General features: G+C 40.6%; 1 protein-coding gene across 1 annotated transcript in view; it reads left to right on the top strand.

Annotated features, from left to right (window-relative positions):
- The first annotated feature begins 433 nt into the window (after positions 1-433).
- The window catches only part of LOC146629344 (zinc finger SWIM domain-containing protein 6-like), a 48,725-nt gene continuing 25,432 nt past the window's right edge, over positions 434-23,726 (top strand). The window contains exon 1 of the mRNA XM_085358517.1: positions 434-866. Coding sequence (XP_085214643.1) covers positions 440-866 — 427 coding nt within the window. The 5' untranslated portion in view covers positions 434-439. The remainder of the gene's footprint in view (positions 867-23,726) is intronic.

The following is a 23,726-nucleotide window of genomic DNA, read 5'->3' on the forward strand; positions in this document are numbered from 1 at the left end:
CGCCCATTGGCACCTAGCTTTCATCCGCCTGATCCACCTCACCGAAAGACAAAGCCCCCTCTCTCCGTCCCTAGTAAATGTGACCGCCAACCGGTAAAACCACCGTCTGAAGTAGCTCTTTAATACAACTACACCGTTGTAGTTGTATTGTACAAAGTTAACATTCTGGGCCGAAATCTGGCTTTCAAAGGACTAGGGCCGGACGGGAATTCCGCCCTCCTGGCAGTCCTCAGCACGGAGCTTGCCCCGCAGACCCCGCCTTCTCTTAATTTGTCAACAAAGGGGTTTGACAAGCTCGCCGAAGCCCTGCCCCATGTTGCCATAAAAGGATGATTTGGCCATACACGGCCAACAATCAGACCGTGGGTAACCTTTTCCGTTCCCCATCCCGTTCATATGGTGCGTTGACTTCCTCCGTCGCCGTTAAAGCGGAGCTATCATGGCGGAGCGCGTACAGCAGCCCCCAGCCAAGCGGCTCTGCTGTAGACCGGGCTACGGCTCAACATGTAGACAAGGCCAGCGGGCCGCGGGGGCGCCGTGCGGCAGCTCGGGAGCCACCCAGGGCGAATCGAGCAGAACCCAGAGTCCGGAGACCCTCCTGGACATCGCGGCGAGGAAAGTCGCTGAGAAGTGGCCGTTTCAGAGGGTAGAGGAGCGTTTCGAGCGGATCCCGGAGCCCGTCCAGAGACGGATCGTGTACTGGTCTTTCCCGAGGAGCGAGCGTGAGATCTGCATGTATTCGTCGTTCAACACTGGCGGGGAGGAGATCGGAAGTAGCGGGGAGAGCGGCGACGAGACGCGGCTGCCTTTCCGACGGGGCATCGCTCTGCTGGAGAGCGGCTGCGTGGACAACGTACTCCAAGTCGGTGAGTGATGTGGCGATACTGGGCTCTACGGACAAAAATGAAACAACCGGACAATTTCAGTCGAGAACAGAAAGAACAAGAGGAGAAATTTAATGTCGGTGCGCGAGAATGTGTCGATTAACACGAGGAGGTAAAGTGACAGGGTTTGACAACAAAGGGCGACAGACTCGCGGAGAGGCTACAATGGGGCTTTAAATCTGCTGGGTGCATGAATGGGAATGTGTGACTGAGGCATTTAAATCCTGTTTAGCTCGGGGCTAGTTTGAATGTGAAAAAAAGCCTTAAAATACAGACTACGCTGAAAATAAAACAAAAGAGGATTTTCCCCCACATCACACCTCAGCAGCGTCAGAATGAACTGCGAAACTTTGTCATATTAATGACAAATAAAACGATTTTACTGTCCTCCGGCTGGCTTGGATCACTTAGTGACTGCGTTGACGTGACTCGGGGAAGAAGCATTTAGTTGCGTTAGAGCTTTATTTTTTCTGTATCACATATCATGAGAAAGGAGCCTGTTCAAATACCGTCTGACCTTTAAAATCTGTTTTAAAAGATTACATAAAACTATTGAGTAATAAGGGAAGTGTTCAGCTGGGTTGGGTCCCAACTGACACACATTACATTTGAATGAGTTGTTCTTTGTGGCACAATTGATATGCTGTTGAATAATAATGATAGTTGAGCATGCATTGTGGCTTTGACAGCCTGCATACAGTTTGATCAGCATTGTGTAGCATTGAGAAGCTGATAAACACGACCTGCTGCACTGGAAAGGAGACAAGTATGCACTATTGATGTCTTATATTTAGATCTAGAGGAATGACGGGAAGGTTTTAGAGTTCTGTTTTTTTTAAAAGGCAAGAAAAAAAGTGTATATATATATATATATACATTTTTTTCTTTTTTATGAAAAGAAGCTGAGAATTACCGTACATGATCTTGTTTATAACCCATTGAGAGCTAGTGAAACAGGAACAGACACCTGTGTGCTTGTGCTTGAGAACTTTAGTCCACCAGCAGCATGAATCAGTGCTTGATTTAGTGTCATTTTTCCCCTCTCTGAAGAGGTTCTTTGAGATTTTAATTACCCAGCACACATATCAAATGCCCAGCATTTCCATTGTGAGTTTGGCACTTTGTTCCTATTTACATGTTCATTTGTGTCTTTCAAGCGTCCTGTTGCCAGCAATAGAAGAGCAAACAAAAGCATCTTTTCACTCCCTTGTTAAGTAGAAGAGGTTTGGAAAGAGAAAGTATACTGGCACAGAGATTCTTCTTAAATGGGCCATGATTCACACCAGTCTACAGCCAGTTTGGGTTGTGTCTTTGTGCATATCTGAAGATCTCACTTTAATGAAGACAGCCCTCCGTTTGGTCAGCGGGGAAGCTGTGACCGTGCTACAGTTTGTCACCTGTGAGTTCATGAATCTCTGAGGGCTGTAATCCCATTACTCCATGTGCTTAATTTGAATTGTAATGGAATCTGAGTGCTTGCATGATCCATCCCTCGCCTACCCCCCCCCCCCCCCCCCCCCCCCCCCCTCCACCGTCAAATGCAGGCGGTTCATGTGGGCATTGTGTATTTGTGAATACGCACTCACAACACATTCCCCTGCCAAAACAAGAGGCCTATGTTCCCAGATATTGGGAAATGTTTCTGCAGGAATGAAACTGAATCTGGGCTCGATGTGCATTCTTACAAAGAGGAATAACAGTAGTCCGCACATCCCAAACGCTCACACACACACAGGGAGGCTTTCTTGGCTGATTGCACCCCAGCTTGGAATTTGCTGGAAAAATAGAGCCAAGAAGTGATAAATAAAAGATGTAATCTCCCCACATGTGGGCTGCACCGGAGGAGGAAGGTTTTCTTGCAGCAGACCTTGAGGAAATGAATTGGCACACATGCGCTGCGGAGCCTCACGCTCCACAACAGACCTGCACTGTTAATCTGAGCAAAGATCAACTTAGACATTTTTTTCTTGACAGTGTAGCTTCTCAGGTGTAGACCTGATGACTGCTTTATTACCTTTTTGTAGTCTATATCGTAGTTTGTGGTCATTTTATTGAACTGCTCCAGATGACCTGTTGAGCTACAACACAGTTATCTTCTGTTACAAATTGTAAATTACAGTTTAAATTATTATCTATGTGAAAGTTATCAGTGATGAAAAATGCCCCTAATTTGGCTTTTCAAAAACCAAGTAACAGATATTCTGATATGTTGGGGTTAGGTTTAGGGTCAATGTTTCAGGTTACTGTTTAGGATTAGATTTATGGTTATGGTTTAGGTTTGAGGGTTGAGTAGGTTTAGGTAGGGTTTGAAGGCTAGTTGTTAGAAGTAGGCTAGGAGGGTCAGGGTCTAATTCAGTTTGCGGTCAAAAGTCAGAAATGCATCCTGTGTGAAGAAACTACAATTTGTTCAAAGAGTCGTTACGGAACAAGAAAATAGACGCAGAAAGGGAACAGAAAGTAGAAGACATTAGAAGTAGTATTGTTGGGTAAACGTTGTGAATACCCGTTGTTCGACACAACCAGCCAAAATTGTGCCAATATGTAGTCTACACCCCGTCATTGGTCTGTTGTACTAGCTTTGATTTGATTGGTGAAATCTCTCATCGTTAGAGGCTGTAGGCACCTTTTCCAGGAACACAAAGCAGGTTCAGAGGGAGGGTGATGTTGCTAATGACCATCAATTCTCTTTTAATTGGTTTTGATGTAAAATTAATCAGACTCACGAGTTGATATAATAATTTTGTGATAGCTTCAACTGCATTGTCAGTACTGAATGTTGCCAAAGCAGCAAAACAACCGAGAACTGCCACAGCTGCTGTAATGCTGTTGTTGTTGTTGCGTTAGCCTTTGCTGATCAAGTTTATGATGCTAATAGCAATGCTTGAGAAGGTAACACTGCTTATTCTATTGCTACTTGTTGTCTTCTTCAAGTTTAACCAGTTAGCATTGTCACATCCAGTAGTTCTTCATGCTCGGAGGTACCCACTGCAAAGTGGAGCCCTGAAAATGCCCCCAATAGTAGTGTCTACATGCCAACATTGTAAAGCGAGCTTGCGGATATTGTATGCTAACGTTTTATAATTAGAACTAAACATAAAGGGCGACCGTGGCTCAGGGGGTTGGGAAGCGTATCTGTAACCGGAAGGTCGCCGGTTCGATCCCGGGGCTCTCTGTCCTGGTCGTTGTGTCCTTGGGCAAGACACTTTACCCTACTTGCCTACTGGTGTTGGCCAGAGGGGCCGATGGCGTGATATGGCAGCCTCGCTTCTGTCAGTCTGCCCCAGGGCAGCTGTGGCTACAACCGTAGCTTGCCTCCACCAGTGTGTGAATGTGAGAGTGAATGAATAGTGGCATTGTAAAGCGCTTTGGGTGCCTTGAAAAGCGCTATATAAATCCAATCCATTATTATTATTATTATAAAGAAATGCTGAAAGTATTTTTCATGGGTTTTGTAGTTAATAATTTGGTTTAAAAGTCCAAATTAATAGATTACCTTGTATTAGATCAAGTTGAAGGCTCAGCAGATTTATTTATAGATCATCCTATAGGGGAAAAATATAATATGAGTACCCTGACAGAGGGATCAGGGGACCAAATCACTGGGGCTCTACCTGTGAACTGCTGATATCTGTAGAACCTCCTTCCTAGCATTTCTCAATAACACTTCCTTGATGTTGAAATGGAGACAAGATTTCAGTCTCGTGGTCAGTATTGAAGGGACTAATTGCTTATTTATGAAAGTGTATAAATAATAATGGCTGCTAAATAATAATAATGGCTGCTGCCTCCTGCACCCTGAGGTTTTTGCTGTAAACATGACGTAGAGCATTTTATTGACATCAGTTCACAGAGTGCAAGTCTGAGCTGAAGTATAGGCTGCAGTGCGTCTGCACTGAGCATGGTTATTTTAGGGAGTAGAAAAAATATCACAGCTGTGAACAGCATCACATTTACCTGGGCAGGGAGACACATCTATATGTATATGTGTATGTGAAATTCTACATATGGCGGGAAAACGTGCTGTAATGTGTTTGGTACCTGCGTTTCCCAGTTATTAGCTTGCATTTAAGCTGCTTGAACTTTTCAGGTCAGGTTCATAACTTACACTGAACTTAGACTTTAGAAGCACTTCTCTCTTTCCCTCATCCTTTGTTGATTTACTTCTATCTGCTTCAACTACACTGGGTCAGAGGTCTTTGAAATATTGACGCTGTTGGTATTCAATACTTGTTGTTTATGGGAAAATGCAAATCCCTCCCCCCTCTTTCTTCTTCTTGCTTGTCTGCTCAGCCTGGAATGAAAGAAAATTGAGAGTTAGCTTTATAAATAAAGATGATTCTGATTAATGTTTAAGCTGCTCATGGTCAGAAAACAACAAATAAATGTCCTGCACAGTGCCATGCTGTTTTTTTTTTTTCTTTTTTTCATTTAAAAAGTCAAACGATGCACATGAGAGAAAAAATGCAATACTTGCTATAAAATGTAACCACTACATACTGTGTGTTTGAGCTAGCTAATATCATTCTACAAGCAGATGTACACTTTCATAATGCAGAAGCTTGTAAATAATCTTTAGTTAACCACTTTTCCCTGCATAATAAATGACATGTTCCACTTATTACTGAGATACAAGAGTGTTGATGTTGAGAAGAACAGGATCTTAGTTAACTTATCTCATAACTGATTAATAATCTTTCAAGCAAAAAATGGCAAAAGTGGTTTAGGTTTTGGACTTTTGAAGATGTCACCCTGGCTTCTGGAAAACTGGCATTTTCCACCATTTCCTGACATTTTTGTCAACATTACTGTCATTTTGTACACTGAAGTGCAGAATTTGAGACTCAGCCCTCAAGTCTGTCACTGGCTTGTTGCTTCATAGTCATGAGGGTTGATAGGCAGTGATGACTGCCAGCATGTCCACCAGGCTTGTGTGAGCGCTTGTAGTTTTCCTCACATTTCATCATGTGATATTCAGGCAGCTCTGTTTCTGAGCTCAGATGTTGGGTAAGGTTTGAGTCTGCAGGCAGCATTAACACTCGACTATCACTGGTGCACTTCTGTAATCACTGGAGCCGGCTGAAGTCCAGCCCAAGATTTGCCTGTTCTAGTTCAGCGGTCTTCTGAGGAGGTGCAGCTTCCTGCTGATGGTGGTGATAGAAGTGCCCAGGTCCTTCAGATGAAGTACAGGCAGCTCACACTACCCCTCTAAGCCACAGTTCAAAGAAATAGTCCTTTTATATACTTGCCTCTTGTTTCTCCCCTTTCCCCCCCTCCTTTTTGTAATTTCAGTGCTTCTTCTTTTTGTGCTTTGTGCATTTGTAAGCAGGTGCAGAAATATTGCAGCCACTTCTGTATTCTGAACCCTTTTGAAAGTGAAATTACACAGCTATTATCAGTGGAGTGATGCATCAGGCGGTAGAGGTGGATACAGCTAGGTACAGATCCTGAACCTCTGTAGTCCAGTGGTTCCAAACCTATTCCTAACCTTTGTATTTTTAAGGTTAAAAATCCAGCGTGCTCTCATAAATGAAAGCACTGCTTTTTCTTCACATACACATACACACATATGCAGATGCTTACATGAAGCCTCGGGCCTTTCTCGTGTTCACTCATTACTGGATCTCATCTGCAATTTTATGAAGAATCAATGAATTGGGGCACACCTAGTGAATGATGCAAAGCCTTGTAAGTATGCCAAGGGACAACCACACTCAGCCTTTTAGCTTGTTGATCAGCATTAATAGTCTGTGCATAGGACCTCAATATGCTTCTTCTCTGCAAGATCAATTTTTATTGGAGCAACATTGGGCGCATGCTGTGAAAGCAGCCATTGGCAAAACTTGCCATTTTGAAAAATGGTTTTACAGCATAGTGAGCCTACCTGCGTGAGATTAAAAAACAAAGCGTCGAGCAGTGGGTGTTGATGTCCTACAGCAGAGTTGGTTTCAGTGGGGTTGTTGTTGCTGGTTGAAGACTTGGAGTAGTGCCCAGGTATTTTTCAGGTCATTCCTGTTTCCACATGGATGGCAGAAGCTCAGCTGATGCAGAGTTTTGTTTGGCTTGTTCTTTTAGTACTGTATTTTTCCCATTTATCAGTAACTGCCAGTGAAGAGAAAGCACATCTTTTTTTTTTTTCCTACGGAAGAGCTATATCTTTAAAAAAAAAAAGAAAATAATCACAAATTTGTAGCTCAGCTGAGTGTTGGAAGTTTTAAGCTAACATTACTGAAACAGGAGGAAACAGTGCATTTCTTGGAGATGTACAGTTGGTGTTTCAGTAAGTTTTGGAATAGCTGGATGGGATTGAATTTGCTTTGGGTTTCTCTCATAAACTGTATATAAAGGATGGACTTGCTTCCAAGTCTGAAAAATGAAGCCAAGGAAATATCTTAAACTTGCATTTCAGCAGGAGGGAACTCCTCTGGTTCCAAAAGGAAAACACCCAGTTTTACTAAGGGAAAATAGCCATTTAGTCCCTTGATGTCAGTAAAAACTTAACTATTATTCAGAACAAGATGGTGGTGGTGAAAATACTCAGTGGGAGTCCCAGAAATTTGATTCTGTTTATATGGACGAGAGAAAGACCGAAGAAGTTACTTGGATGAGAGACGAAAACCTTTCTCCCACTGAAAACACAGCATCCAGATGAACAGAATCAGCTTTCTGGGATTTCCTTCCCTGGATGATTGAGCATACATCAAGACACTCAGTGGAAGCTTTTTAGCTAATGGGTGACGTCATGGTGGAGACCATCTTTTATATACAGCCTATAGTTGCTAAGATTTTTGAACAACATTGCATCTTAACAAGCTGTAAGTACATGCTAAATTTTAGAGATTTTCGGGGGACTTTTCAAAACAGATATTGATATAAACAAAAAAACCTCACTCCATGTCCGTAGGTATGTAATATAAATATGTTGGTATGTAGGTAATTCTGCAAATCTCTTACTATGGCTAGTTTAGTGTTTCTGATCTGTATTCCTCTGCCGCATCCCTTCGTCATTAACCTTCAGCTTGTCAGAGAGGAGAGGCGGCAGAGAAGAGCAGCGGATAGAGGAGGGGAGTAACTAGTTTACCTCCGCCTGACTCGATTGGCTCAATAAATCCTGTTTTGTTCTCATTGTCATTCTTGTAGCCCAACATGTTCACCTGTCCATATCATGCCCCTGCTGCTGCTGCTAGTGTTTCATTAGGAATTCATCTGCTGATTATTGTAGTGATTTATCATTCGCTCCATAAAGTGTCAGTAAATAGTGAAAAATGCCCATCACAATTTTCCCCTAGGGTCCAAAGCGACATCTTCATATTCCTCCTTTTGTCTGACTACAGTTGTGAAATTCATAATTTATTTACGGTAGTCATAGTTATATTTTATTCCAATTTAGAGCGTCAGTGATTGATGTTTAGTCCCATTCATATTTATAATAATGTATTTTTAATAAATCAATTTATTTAGAGAAAAAAGGTTCAATTAACATTTATTTGGCCAAACTTCACAAATGTGTAGCTTTGTTATCTTTGTCTAGCAAACAAAGCTAAAGTGAGTCTGAAGGGTTTCCGATATTTTATTTTATTTGTTATTAAAAAATTGTCTTCTTAATAAACAAAATAATCAGTCGATTAAGAAAATGATTAGCTGGATTAGTCTTTTGTTATTTGCAGTTCTATCATGTGAGACAAAAAAATTCAGGACACTGTTAAGAAGTAGCTAATCTGTCTTTTCTTTTGTTTGCTTGGGAAATAGATTTCGTTATCAATTAGCTAATTGTTTGAGCTGTAGAACAGCCTCTGCCTTCCACAGTCTGTAGTGGTGTCTTTTCTTGGCATGTCTGGGGAGTGCTATTCAACCTCACACTGTCTCAGCAAGTCAAAGCCTGCCATTGCTACAGCTGTATGGGAACATGGGGCACCAGTGTGAAGTGGTCCCTGAAGACGATGGCCCTTTGGCTCACTGCATATCTGCAAACAGAGCACTTTAGTTAACAGGTGAAGTGCTTGGAGCATTTCAAACTCAGGATTTTCTGAGGTCATCACAGCAAAACAGTCTTTCCTGTTGTCATAAAGAGGACGCCAAGGGGCTCGTGATCACTGTTGCAGACCAAAGAGAAGCTTTTGTCTTTGTAGAGCAGGCGACTAACCTCTCACAGCCTCAGCGCTGATCAGAGACTGCTTATGAGCAATGGTTACCTTTTAATGGGAACTTAAAGCTATCATCAATCAGAGGCTGTTACCTTAGCTCACAACCAGAGCATGCTTAATGAAGACTGATGCTCCTTTCCTCTACCTATACAATATATCCTTTTGTAGCCTTGGAGTTATTTTGTGCACTTATCTGGACAAAGACATGTGCATTTGATTTGATTTGACTTGATTTTTTTTTAAGCAGTAAAAGATTCCCCAGCAATAATGTCCTGGTTCACATGGAGGTGAGGTAATGTAACTGACCCAGTATCTGTGTTGGCGTACGGAGGTGCTACAACTGTCAGAGAGACTGCTAATGCTTCATTTTTAATTCATAAGGTATAAACCTATTGGAGTTGTACTGAAAAGGGAAATGATGGGATCATTGTATATTTGTCAAATTAATTAGCAAATTCCTATGTAATTGCTGTAATTGTTCATTTAATCTCTCCAGGTGTTACACTACTTTATTTAAGCACAGCATCTTTAGTGCAGGATATCAAAATGACGTTTTATTTTGTAAATTATGGATGATTAGAGAGATGGCCTCGCAATAATAAAACTAATAATGATGAGAGTAATTACTACTGCAAATACTTTGACTTGAAATTAACAAAATTACTAGTATGACTGAGTATTTTTCTCTTTAGCAAACAGAATAGACTTAATAAAAGTAACACCCTAGTTCACTGGTGGTGGCACACATGTAGATCCCACTGGTGCAAAGCTAACATGTGTCATACCTGTCAGTGTTTAATAAACTCAGAGGAAAGACTCCTACAAAAAAAGGTGATTAGAAACACTTGATACACAAATGTTATGGAAGATTAGAGCAGGTCTCTTCTCATTAGTAGCCATTAAATGTCCACCCGGAATCTTGAAGCTCAGTTTCGGCATTGTTTCCAAAATTATATTCAAAATATGCCCTGTGTGCAATGTAAAAGCATGCAGATTAGCTGGATTATCATTGTGGTGACGGGGTGGATTCAAATTTAAGTATCGGTGTGCGTCTTTGCTGCGTTTGAACCTGCTCTGCTAGATAACGATTCTACCATCTGCTCTCATTATCTATATGTCTGTGCATGTTTGACTCTGGGAGAAAAGTTGTCAAAGTGTTTGCTTAGTCAAATTTGCAAAGTACCCAGACTGTGTGTGAAATAACGTAAAACCATTGACTGCTGTACCCATGACTATTTACTTCCTGTCTTTGCTCTGGATCTCCCGCCTACTTTCAGTTTATTATTCCGCCTCTTTGCATGCTCCACCTTGGCACTTTTGTCTGCATCTGTAATAACAAGCAAATGATCTTGTTCTCCTGGTCCAACTGTCATCTCGGGCTTTTCCCCAAGCTTCATCGCAGCTCCCAAGTTTCACTGACTCATATATACGAGAGCCATGGAGCTTTAAAAGTACGTCATGTTGAAACTTGGACAAGTAGAACCAGGTTTTAAGGCTCGTCCTGAAACTATTTGTCTGAGGACTTGAGCTTATTGTTGATCTAATGTGAAAATATTTCCTGATGAAAAAACATTGAACGAACAGTTTACTTTTCAACCATAAATACCAATCATTATGAAGATTGGCTGCCTATTGTTTGGATGGTGCAGTGTTTGCTGGACCAGACCAGCTATGTGAACTCTGTACTTTGTGCTGAAGGAAATTGTTATGTGTTGTATGCTGTTTTCTAAAACCAGCATACAACAAAAACAAAACCAGTAGAAGCTGAAATATCTCATATGTCAGTTTCAAACATACAGACTCTTACATATTCTTTACGCTCTCAGGTGTCTTTCATAGAGTCGTTTACTGGGAGCCATTTTTCTGTATTGCCTTTTTCAAATGTTCTTGTATTGTTACTTGAATTAGGGATGGGAGAACTAAATCATATTCTCAGATTCTTAATTAGGAAATGTATTTTCCTAAACTCTTTCTTGTTTTATACCATGTGGCTGTAGCTCAGGTGGCAGAGCAGGTCAGCCACTAATCAGAAGGTCGGTGGTTCGATCCCAGGCTGCCTCCTGGCTGCATGCCAAATATCCTTGGGCAAGATGCTAACCCCATGTTTGCCTACTGGTGGTGGTCAGAGGGCCCGGTGGCGCCAGTGTCCGGCAGCCTCGCCTCTGTCAGTGCGCCCCAGGGCAGCTGTGGCTACAATGTAGCTGCCATCACCAGTGTGTGAATGGGTGGATGACTGAATGTAGTGTGAAGCACTTTGGGGTCCTTAGGGACTAGAAAAGCGCTATACAAATGCAGGCCATTACATTTTATACCATTTCTACTTCAATTTTTTTAAGTTAAAATAATTTAATACAGTATCTGGCATTTTTATATTCTTGTATGTTATGATAGTTTAATCAATTGACTTTTAAACTATTGGTTACAGTTAAATCAAAGACAACCCAATTATTTTCAGCTTGTATGACTTCATTCATTCATTTATATCTTTCACAGTAATACATTAAAATACATTTTATATAAAGAAATAACATTTTTCTCTTTTATGTTGTCTCGTCAAAGTAATATTCTACTGATGATCCTCAATTGCATTATAGAAGAAGTCAGTCAAAGCCATTTAAAAACACTGACTAAGAAGCTAAAAGGGAATTGATTTAAGATGCAGATTCTAAAACCAGCTTTAGGTGGTCTTTAGTATTTTTCACTTTCACTTTTTGTTTTTAATTTAGGAGAGAAACTCTTGAGTCTTTTTGTCCATCCATGCCCTAATATTACATAGTATATTTTTCTTTCTGTTAGACCATCAAATTGTAGAAAAGCAGTTTGTACTGCATGTTTTCTGTCAAACATGACAACTATAAAGGAGTGACTGGGTGTTCATACAACCGTTAAAGTGGTGCTCTACATGAGACTGCTCTTTTATGTGTAGAAACACCTGCGCGTGCGTTTAAGTGATAGCAATATGATGAAACTGTAATAATTTGAATGAACCTGTCTAGCAGTTGCTTTAATTGCTTATACAACTTCACCTCAGGGATGACACAAGTTCTCACAAGCCCTGCTAAGTCATCCAGTGTTTATTTCTGCACAAACTGGGTATGCCTGGCATGCGTCTACAAGTTGAGTCATTGTTTTCATCTGTTAAAGATGAGTAATGTCAGTACTTGCGATGGAAACGGGATGCACTTGAAAACCGCATCGACTGGGCTTTAATGCAGTTTAAAGCAGGGAGCGGCGGCAGAGCAGGGAGGGAGGGCTGATTAGATGAATGTGTGCAACTGCACGCTGGAGAAGTGTTCCAACTCCCTCTAAAGTAAAATCACAGAAGTATTATCAACAAAATGCACTCAGAGTCCTGAAGAAAAATTACATCATTAATTCTGATACAGTTATTGATATTTGAAGATGACCAAACTTCTTCTTTTATACTTCTTTGGTGCTACAAGATTTTCTTATTTACCTAAATTCACGCTCTTGTGTTTTCCCCTTACTTATCTATCTTTTCCTTTCTTTCTTCTTCCTTTCAACCCCGTCTGTTTTTTTTTTTTTTTGTTTTTTTTTAATTGACCAGAAGGAAATGTATTAATTAGTGAGGTTTGGACACACTCTTTGATTGCACTCTAGAACTTTATTACTAGTTCTTTTAGATACAGTAGTTTGGTTTTTCCTCGGAGTGAACACTCATTGGTCCTTGAACCTACCCTAACTCTGTATTTTGGATAAAGGCAAAACAGAACTTTTTTTTTCAAAATTTATTTAGGGGGTAGGTTGAAATACTTTTGATTTGTTACAAAAATTACATACAGTATGATTGCTCAGGTTTACAGCTAGAGTTTGTGGCTGTGACTGATGACGTCTTATATCTCAGGGTTAAAAGTCTTGGGTTTTTTTATTTGTGTGTTTTTTGTTGTTGTTGTTGTTTTTTTTTTTTTTAAGCAGCTGTTCCAAACCCCAACGATTGATTTTAGAACCTGGAAATGACAATTTTCTGCCGTTCTGTTCTTGCCAAATGACCTAAAAAATCAATTGATTGCCAAAACACTTGCCATTTGAGTCTGTTTCCGATTAACGGTTTAACTAACCATAGCCACTAACCAAAGATGTAGCAATGGAATAAAAGGAAATGACGTGGAGTAGAATTGCAAAAGAAAACATTCTCATGTAAAACACTTCATTGTGTTAAAGGAGAGTGAGTTAGTACTGGTTTAAGCAGTCAGTGAGCAGCAAGGCTGCTCCAGCTGGTGACTGAGATGCAGAAAGAGGAGGTGTTCAGACAGATAGCAGAGGAACGGCGAGACAACAGAAACCAAAATACCTGCAGAGTGATCAGTTGGACAGTAGCTCGTTGTGATTATAGTGTTGTTTATTTTACAGTCCATTCACACCTGCTCTTTAAGCACACACATATTCTCGCTCCAGAAATGTTAAGCAAGCCGTATTGTGTGTTTAACCCAAACAGAAATGAGGCTGAGGGTGTGTAACTCTGGTTTGATGCGCTGCCATGATAAGGTGTGACCCGCATCCTGTTTTGACAGTGAGGGGCCCCTCCTCTGCCGTGACGCTGTAGGAAAGCATTCTTTTCCTCCTGGAGGCATGCCGTTTGTGACGTTACACTATGACAGTTAAACAGTTGGTCTGAGACAAAGGCAAGAGCAGGGCATGTCGTCAGGCTAACAGTTCAACACACATGTTGCATTCGATCGGTTTTAGATTGAGTGTTGATTTATTTATATATGAACAAGTAGAGCATGAACCACTGCTTTAAGAGCACAGCCTGGTTTGCCATTCTGTCTTTTGACGGGCCTTTAAATTGCACAACAACAACAACACATACACCAGTGTGTACTTATATTAAAAACACAGATCAGAATCTCCAATAAGGAAAGAAATAAACGCTTGAAACATTGAAGTCAACAGTATACATAGAGCGTATATATGATGCACAGCATGCTTACATACCAGTGTCTCAATGCAATGTTTTTTTTAGAAACTTCTACACTTCTTGTGTGTGTGTGTGTGTGTGTGTGTGTGTGTGTGTGTGTGTGTGTGTGTGTGTGTGTGTGTGTGTGTGTGTGTGTGTGTGTGTGTGTGTCAGTTCTTTTTTTTTTTTTTCCCACTGAGAATAGTTCAAGCAAACTCAGAGGACATCTGCATCAGCTGAACAGCATTTAAAGAACACAACTGTCATAATGATTCAGAAACTCTGAGTCATCATTTACTTGAACACACAGTATAAGGGAACTGTGCCCTTTTAGTTCTCTCTTTTTGATGTCTCCGGGTTTACTTTGGTAGAAATGTATGCAAACACAGTGTCTGAAAAGTGAGATATGAAAATACGCTTACTGGAAAGGGTTGGCGCAGCCACATTTGGTTTGGTTTAGTCACTTATATCGTTCATGTGATGCCGCTTCAGTGATGCTCTTTTGACTTGCAAGATGCAAATGTTAGTAAAACTCAAGAAGTCTTAGTTGCGTACATTCTAAAAGAAACACCTGACAAAGGCAAGATCTGTTTTAAATTTACTGCCATATATACACACAGCCTGTATTGCTGTCGTTAGGCTTTTTGTAACCTCAAGGATATCAACTGGTGTTAGTGCCGAGGTCAATGGTCACAGTGCTTCCTGAAAAGAAAACCTTGTTTGCTGGTGCTGCAGAATCTGGCAGACTAGATTTGCACATATACTTTAAGGTTTTTTTGTTGGGGTTTTTTGTGGACATGTTAGACTTTTGGTTTAGTTCACCCTTTAAAGCTTTGCACCACCCACATATTTCATTTTCACCGTAGCGAGTAGAAAGAGTCATTATTGGTGTAGTGGTGTATTTAAAGATGACAGTCGGCAATCTCCCCTGCTCCCCCAATGATGACTTTTAACACCTCAGCATATATCAATAAAGATGTGGTTTGATGGCCATTAGAATAGTTTTCGGGATTTTCTGAGGGTAGCTGCATGGGGAGAGACCACCCTCGCTAACTTGTGACGCAAACCACAACATTCTGTTCTATAAGTGCGCCTGAAGTGTGACACAAAGAGCTAATTTCCGAGCATTCCTTATAGAAGGATTATTTTTGTATGAGTCAGTTTCTTCTGTTCTAATGATGCTTTGAAATGCTTTTTTTGGCTTTATTTGAGTGGGAAATGTGAGGGATAATTCTGTATTTGTTTTAAATGTTTCAGCTGGTTATAGGGTGCACCTGGTGATAGTACTTTATTTATAAATAGAAGTAATGATAGTTTCAATATCATAGCGTACTAACAACAGCAGGGAAATTCCTGGATATAAAAAAACAATGTTTCCAGTGTTTTGGGTTTTAAAAAAAAAAAAAAGTATTTTCTTTATTTGTGTTTGGGCAAAGGAAAGTGGAACGGAGCATATTATTATTATTTTTCCAAAACTGACAAACAACTGGCTGTTGACAAGTTGTTCAGCGTAAAACTAGAACACCTCATGAATTTTCTTAGCTCTCATGAAGTCCTTATAAGACCTTATAAGCAGCAACTTAGGCCTCAGTCTCAGTCACACAGGCGTGGACAACGTTTGGCGACTTGGCAGCATCAAACCGTCTAGGACAAATTTGTATTCCCCAACCACTTGGTGGGTGGTTGATGGAGGTTGCTGGCTATTGCCACGGGAAATTGGTTGCAAAGAGGTTTTGGTCGGAACTAAAATGATAGTTTAATTTTTGATATCAAAAGGTTATTTCTCTCCGGGCCGCGGTGGAACTTGAAAAGTCGCAGCAACCAGCACATTTCAAAAGGTGCAACTTTCAATTTGAAGGCTAATGTTCTTCATTTCCAGTTTGGATCACACTTTCACACTTGTCACAGTTTCACTACTGCTTGGTGAATAGTTTGTGACTGTTTGGAAACAAGTAGGTGTCTTCTATTTGGCTGTGGACTGTGGTAACCTGCTAGTGACCAGAACAGTCACAAGCAGGTCTTTGGTACAGCACCATATATCTCTTTGCGAACAATTTCATGCTCGTAACAGCCCCCGACCTCCAGCAACCACCAACAATCACTTCCCAGCTGGTCCCAGATTACACACATTTTACTGGTGAACTGTGGTTACCAGCAAGTTGATTTCACATCAACTTTCAGTGACTGGTGGTTACCAGATGGTCCCTGACAGGTCTCTAGGCTTGTGTAACTGAGGTTGAAGAACGCCATGAGTGCCGTTGAAGGTCGTGGGAAAAGAGCTATATTTTTCCCCCAAAATAAACCAATCACAACCAAATTTGAGTCCTCTATGTAACAACTTTCCTAACAACTGTGTAAGAAAAATAAGAATAATCTAAGTATTGTAACTTTTAGATATACTTCTGAGCCTCGTACTTTAACGGAGCACTAAAATTTCATGCTTCATCTTGCTATTCTTCTACCCCTCTCTACCCCTCTCCACAAGACACTTTTTCATTACTAAGGCATTGCTTACACATGTAGTGTATATGTATTGTCGTCTTTTCCCCCCCCTTTATTTTCCACTTTATTTTCTTTTGCAGTGACGGAGACAATAATCTCAGGAGATGGTGTGTACTGATACAGTTAAGGAAAATGGTGACATTAAAGAGAAATGAAAATGCAGAAACAGCTGGAGTTGCACCAGCACAGTCCCACCGGAGCAAAAAAAAATATTCAACTTAACTCTAAGTTAACTTTATCCGCTCAGTCTGAGCTGCCTCCTCTTTCCACATTGACTTTTTTTCTTGGTTATTTTTGGTCATTGTCGTGGTGCATGTGGTCAAAGATACAATGTTAATATTTTAGAGGACTGAGCGTTCCTCGGTAACTGTACAGCAGGTCATCTGCTAATCGGAAGGCTGGTTGTTCGAGCCCTGGCTGCTGCTGTCTCCATACCAAATATCCTTGGGCAAGATACTAACCCCAAGTTGCTCTCCGATGCACCCGTCAGCGTATGAATGTGTGTGAATGTTAGACAGAAAGCACTTACATAGAAAAAGCATCGCAAAAAGTGCTTGTATGAACGGGTGAATGAGGCAAGTTGTGTAAAGCCCTTTGAGTGCAGCACATGTGTATGAATATGTTGCGGCCAGTTAATGTATTGGGGTGGCATCTGAATCTCTATATGTATATTTGATCTTCTGCCAGTTTTATGTCAGTTTAACTTGGCATTAAGACTGCAAAGACGGTGAAGCCAACCTAAAAGGAGGCTAATAATAATAGTGATAATAATAATATCCCTATTATGTTTAAAAGGAAAGTGTAACATTCTGTAATATAAGTAGCTTTTAGAGTTAGATGAAAAATGTGATCCTAGTTAATGAAACACACAAGGGGTAAATGGCTAGCCTTACTGGATGCTGTCATGCTACATTAAAAAATAATATAACAAATAGCCTAACATTTCATAGACATTATGTCTGTGAAGGTTCTCAGTCATCCAGGTCATCGTAGTCAAAGGAGCTTGCAAAGAAAAGCGTCTGGACTTCTTTAAGTTGCTTGAAGACGTTTCACCTCTCATCCGAGAAGCTTCTTCAGTTCTGAGACCTTTTTGTTAGACCTTAGACCTTTTTGTTTTTAACTTAACCTACAGTAGGAGCAGTGCTGTTTATTGCAACATTAGGTTTTACCTTCTTCTTTTTAAATTTAGCGTTGCTGAACAATACCAGCTATAAGATACCTGTATGTTACAGAAATGCATAAAATCCTTATCTTATAGCTAATTTTATAGATGACTTAGGAAAGAGTTAACTTTGTCGGAAAGAAATAAGCCAGGAAATGTCCAAAACAGGAAATAATCCTGTACTTATGCCATGTTAAAAATCCAACTTTGTGTTAAACTGCATCCAGTTTCTGCTACCCATGCCCTGGTTTCTTCTTCATATTTAGCATACACACATAAAAGAAGTATTGATCTTCTTATCTAGCTCCCAGCTCTCAGTGTCCCAAAGTGTCAAACAAGTCCTCTCAGGTACACGGTTCACATAATATTCACTAATCACATCTTGGAAAACAAGATTTGATCAGCTACAATCAGATCAACATGTAAGCAAACGCTAAAAGCTTGCATTTGATTTTATTTATGTCTTTATGGGATTCCTGAGCTCATTAGTGGCAGCAACGCTGCTCTGCAAGGATCTCTGTGGAGACCGTGCAGTATCTCAGGGGTGGGAACAAATGGATTTGGAGAGAAGAAGCTCTGGCTGCCTTGCTGATGGTCCTCAGAGGCTAAACAAATGACTTTTGCAGAGCACATCGGGAACAGACACCACTCAAACAAATGCTTTTAAATGGGGAAAGATGGGGAGGCAAAGATCCTCTTCTGTCCCTTTAGAAGCTTGTTTTCAAACCTCTCATGGCCATTATTTTTCATCTTAGCAGAGGCACACTTACTTTTAAAATGCTGGAGAAACTGTATGTTTGTCTGTCCATGATCCTCCATGGAGGAGCTAGTTTAATCAGGGAGTGAAACACTGGAGGTTGTTTTCTGAAGTATTTTCAACTCACAGCACCATGTGCCCTGTACTCTGTGTGACTTTAGACATTTATACTGTGTAAGAAGAGTCTCTAAAATAAACAAACACCAGAACTAATCGAATTGATTTAACACTGTTTAAGATTTAACTTGTAGCATTATCAGGAAAATCAGCTTCGAGTATCAAAAGTAGAGGTACTCATTACGAGTTGATTGGCTAGAAGTAGGCCTTGAAAAATCACTATTTGAAGGAAACCTAGGAACCTTTGGATTATTAACTATAACTACATGGTAATATTTTTAGTTTGTAACATCGATCAAAGGTAATTTTGTTTAAAATAAAGGATAAGGGTAGTGATGGTATCAGGATTAATGACTGCGGGTAAGTTGAGATGTTGTGTAATATATACAACAGTTTAATTCAGAGCCAACGCAAAATGGGTTGGCCCTGAATTAAACTTTTCTTTACAGAGAAGCAAGTTTCACTGAGAAGAAAGGGTGCTGTCAATTCACATGTGACAAAGTGGTAAAACAGGGTGGGCCATTTATATGGATACACCGTAATAACATGGGAATGGTTGGTGATATTAAAGTCCTGTTTGTGGCACATTAGTATATGTGAGGGGGCAAACTCCTCAAGATGGGTGGTGACCATGGTGGCCATTTAGAAGTCGGCCATCTTGGATACAACTTTTGTTTTTTCAATAGGAAGAGGGCCATGTGACACATCAAACTTATCCGGTTGTTCAGTCTGACGTCACTAGCCGTGTCTGGGTCTAAACTCCGCTGCAGGTCCATATATCAAACGATCACTATGGCATTACTGAGAGTTGAAAAACTGTCTAAAGTCTTTCATCTTTAATAAAATGATCAGCGTTCTGCTCTACCAGGTGTAACAATTGAGTTTAACATCCAGGCATCCATGAAAACGGAATTTATGACATTTAACGGAGTTAGAAGTTAGCAGGGAGTTAGCTCGCTAGCTTCTATCTAAATACAATATAGCATGTCCTGACTGCCGGGTTTTGGAAACAAATTAAAACGTACAGCTCTGTTATCACTTCCAGCATAAATGAAGACAGAAAACTAAACAGCAGTGACGTTTGTAGGGTTACTGAAGTTGGGCTAGCTGGTATATAATGATGTGCTACGTGACCGCTAGCGACACAGCTATGTTAGCATAATATAAACAAGCTAACTTTTTTTCCACTCGATAAAAGTTAACGTGAGTGTTCTCGGTGGTCAGGAACAAATGTAATCGCATGGCAGGATGCTGTAAAAGGACCAAACTTCAGCCAGGAGAACAACTGAGATAATCCATCCACAATACGAGGTTAGTCATTCATATACTGCTGCATGGGCTGGGCTGTAGTTACATCCTAAGGTTTTAAAAACTGACCTTAAATAAATGATTAGCGGTAATAAAGGGAGGTCAACAGTGATCACTGACTGTTTTAGGAGCTTTTTGAGATCAAATAGAAGAAAATACATAACATTAAACATGTTAACAACACAAAAGCCATATTAAACGCAGACTACTTTAGACCCGGAAGTAGGATTCGTCGCGTCATCACTGAACAACCGGATTGGTAATGTCACAAGAAAAACAATGGTGTGCTTGGTTTCAACATAACTTTATTCTTTCATGAGTTATTGACAAGTTTCTGACCACTTATAAAATGTGTTCAATGGTTTGCCCATTGTGTTGGATTGTCAATGCAACCCTCTTCTCCCACTCTTCACACACTGATAGATACAAATGAAAAATGCCAGCACAAATAGAAATGCCAGCACAGGCATCCAGTGTCCGTAGTTTCAGGTGCTGCACATCTCGTATCTTCACACCATAGACAATTGCCTTCAGATGACCCCAAAGATAAAAGTCTAAGGGGGTCAGATCGGGAGACCTTGGGGCCATTCAACTGGCCCACAGCGACCAATCCACTTTCCAGGAAACTGTTCATCTAGGAATGCTCGGACTTGGCACCCATAATGTGGTGGTGCACCATCTTGCTGGAAAAACTCAGGAAACGTGCCAGCTTCAGTGCACAAAGAGGGAAACGCATAATCATGTCGCAATTTCAAATATCCAGTAACCTTGAGGTTTCCATTGATGAAGAATGGACCCACTATCGTTGTACCCCATATACCACACCAAACCATCACTTTTGTTGTTCTAACAGTCTTGGAGGGATCCATCCAATGTGGGTTAGTGTCAGACCAATAGCGGTGGTTTTGTTGGTTAACTTCACCATTCACATAAAAGTTTGCCTCATCACTGAACAAAATCTTCTGTGTGAACTGAGGGCCCTGTTCCAATTTTTGTTTTGCTCATTCTGCAAATTTTGTGCGCCGATCTGGGTCATCCTCGTTGAGATGCTGCAGTAGCTGGAGTTTTGTAAGGGTGCCATTTGTGAGTAGCTAATATCCGCCGAAGGGATGTTCGACTAATGCCACTCTCCAGTGACATGTGGCGAGTGCTGCGCTGTGGGCTCTTGCTACGCTGTGGGCTCTTGCTGACTGAAGCGAGGACAGCCACTGATGTTTCTTCATTAGTGACAGTTTTCTTGCGTCCACATTTTGGCAAATCCAACACTGAACCAGTTTCACAAAACTTAGCAAGCAGTTTGCTAACTGTAGCATGGGAGATGGGTGGTCTCGTAGGGTGTCTTGCATTGAAATCTGCTGCAATGACCCGGTTACTGCGTTCACCAGATATCAACACAATTTCGATCTGCTCCTCACGTGTTAACCTCTTCGACATGTCAATGGCTGTGAACAAAGAGAAACTTGTAAATAACTCATGAAAGAATAAAGTTACGTTGAAACCAAGCACACCATTGTTTTTCTTGTGACATTACCAATAAGTTTGATGTGTCACATGGCCCTCTTCCTATTGAAAAAACAAAAGTTGTATCCAAGATGGCCGACTTCTAAATGGCCACCATGGTCACCACCCATCTTGAGGAGTTTGCCCCCTCACATATACTAATGTGCCACAAACAGGACTTTAATATCACCAACCATTCCCATGTTATTACGGAGTATCCATATAAATGGCCCACCCTGTACATATCGGCTGCAAAGTGGCTTGTAGAAGCATAACAAATACGGACAGGCTGAAACAGCTTAAGTAGCACGCTCTATTTAAGATAGTGAGTTTGCTAAGTAGAAGAGTATCAGCTGATGGGACCCGATATTGGATCTACTGATCTCAGGATTTTCGTGGATCTTTGCTAAGTCTGGTCTGAAGTAACACTGTGCTTGATTTATCAGATTTGAAAAGATTTTAATCTACAAAAAACAATATTCTGCAGTTATTCTAGATATCAATATGTATCTTTTTTTCAGTGTTTGGATCTTTTAAAGTCCAAACAATTAATTTAATAATAGAGAAATCATTTACACTCTAATCAAAATAATAATATAGTCTTTTGCAATTCAAGACTTGGAAAAATGCTTGACTGCTATGTGTGACACCTGCTCTCATAGTCCTCAAATTGCATTACATGAAGGCAGTAAGGAGTGCAGCATCTCTAAGTGCTTTGATAGTTATGTTCTTAATCGATTCATCTGCTGCCGCTGCTATTAGAGTGGTATGTCGCTGTTAAAAGGCTGGTCTCTCTATCCTTTCACTGCCAGATTAAGTAATTCCAACTGCAGTGGTTCTTTCAAAACCATAAGAGTTTTTTCCCCATCCTTGCTACAGGCCAGACAGGCCTCATTGGAGCCTGAATCGCAGCAGTTAAACTCAAATATCAGCCTCTTTTTATTGCATGGTGAAATGGGCTTCCATGGTGTTTGCTGGAGTTGTTGTTTTTGGGTTGTTTTCTAATTTTTATTTTTATTTTTTCGGAGTGATGAGACCGTATGCAGTTTCTCATGCATGGTGAAGGTGGCCTCTTGTTTTTCTGAGAGTGCTGAGGAATTTCTGTCTGCTCAGTCAGAGGAGGACTCATTCAGCTGTGTAGTATTTCATCGCAGTTTGCTATTTCTAGAGTTCTGTTTCAAAAGCAGGACATTGGATACAAGGAAGGAGATCACTGTCTTTGGCTATAGTCTTGTTTTTACTTTTACTTACTTTTACTAATTACTTTTAGTCACTGTAGGGCTGTGAGAACTGGCACCAGGTATGACATTTATCGGCTAGCGTGTGAGGTTCACGGTGTGAGGAAGGAGCTTTTGGTGTTCACTTAAGAGGAACACAGATTGACCTAGTTAACTCAAATCCTCATTGACCTTATTTCAGGTTTGCCTCCATCAGCTCCTTTCAAGCCCCTTTTTCTAGCAGGTTAACTTATTGACAGTGGCTAACCCAGTCACAGGGGGTGGGGGCAGTGTACTCTTAGTGACACAGCCAGTCTTAGTGGGGAGGATTGTTTCAAGAAGGCCTCCTGGCATAAAGATTTTGCCAAATTAAAAACATGAATCATCAAGAATGAGATTTCCATACCGGATTGTCTAGGCCTGGGCTTACAACCTCTGCCTCCAGTTTTGTTGGCCAATGGGGTGCCAGTGGAAACTGTGCTCCTATTGGCCACAGACTAATGAAGAGGACAAGGGGGAAAGGCATGTTCAAAGACCGTTAAAGAGAAGGAAAAGGACTTCAAATGTAAGGGCTGTGGTGGTAAAGGGAAAGAGATGTTTGTTATGATGGAGAGAAGGATTTGGGAGTGCTAGGCGAGGCAAGGGTTGAAATGGGTATGTAGTATGAGTATGTATGAGTATTATAAGAGGGATAGCTCAGGTTTCAGGCATGTGTAGAGGAAGTTTACTGAAAAAATTTGACAAAGAATGTTGATTATGGAGTTCCCTTTAATGGTTGCCACCACCATCAAGCTGTTAAAAGAAAAGAAGAAGACCTTATTAACAGTGGCTCTTTCATGTACAGTAACATATTAAATACTAACTTTGCATTAAAATAAGAACTAGAATTAACATAGATTGTATTTCTTTTCCCTTCAGTCCAGAAAATAGTTTTTTCACAATATTATGTCTCAGCATTGTTGACCTTTGGTCTTGTCACCTATAGTGTGATATTGTGGTGTATTTAACATATAATTCAATCTGAAACAAGTTCATCTTTAAATACATTTTTTTCAAGTTTCTCCTGAGATACTAAATTCACTAGAATGAGTCTAGGGGGATAAACCATAAACATATCGCTGACATCTACTGCTATTGACAGGTGGGAAGTGTATATTAAAAAATTAAAAAGGAAGATAAAAAATGCCTCTAATTTGAATTCTGCAATTAATGATTTTGTT

Source organism: Diplotaxodon limnothrissa, linkage group LG7, assembly GCF_057381915.1.
Source record: "Diplotaxodon limnothrissa isolate DT_005_m linkage group LG7, D_limnothrissa_male_GT1.1, whole genome shotgun sequence".
Taxonomy (NCBI): domain Eukaryota; kingdom Metazoa; phylum Chordata; class Actinopteri; order Cichliformes; family Cichlidae; genus Diplotaxodon; species Diplotaxodon limnothrissa.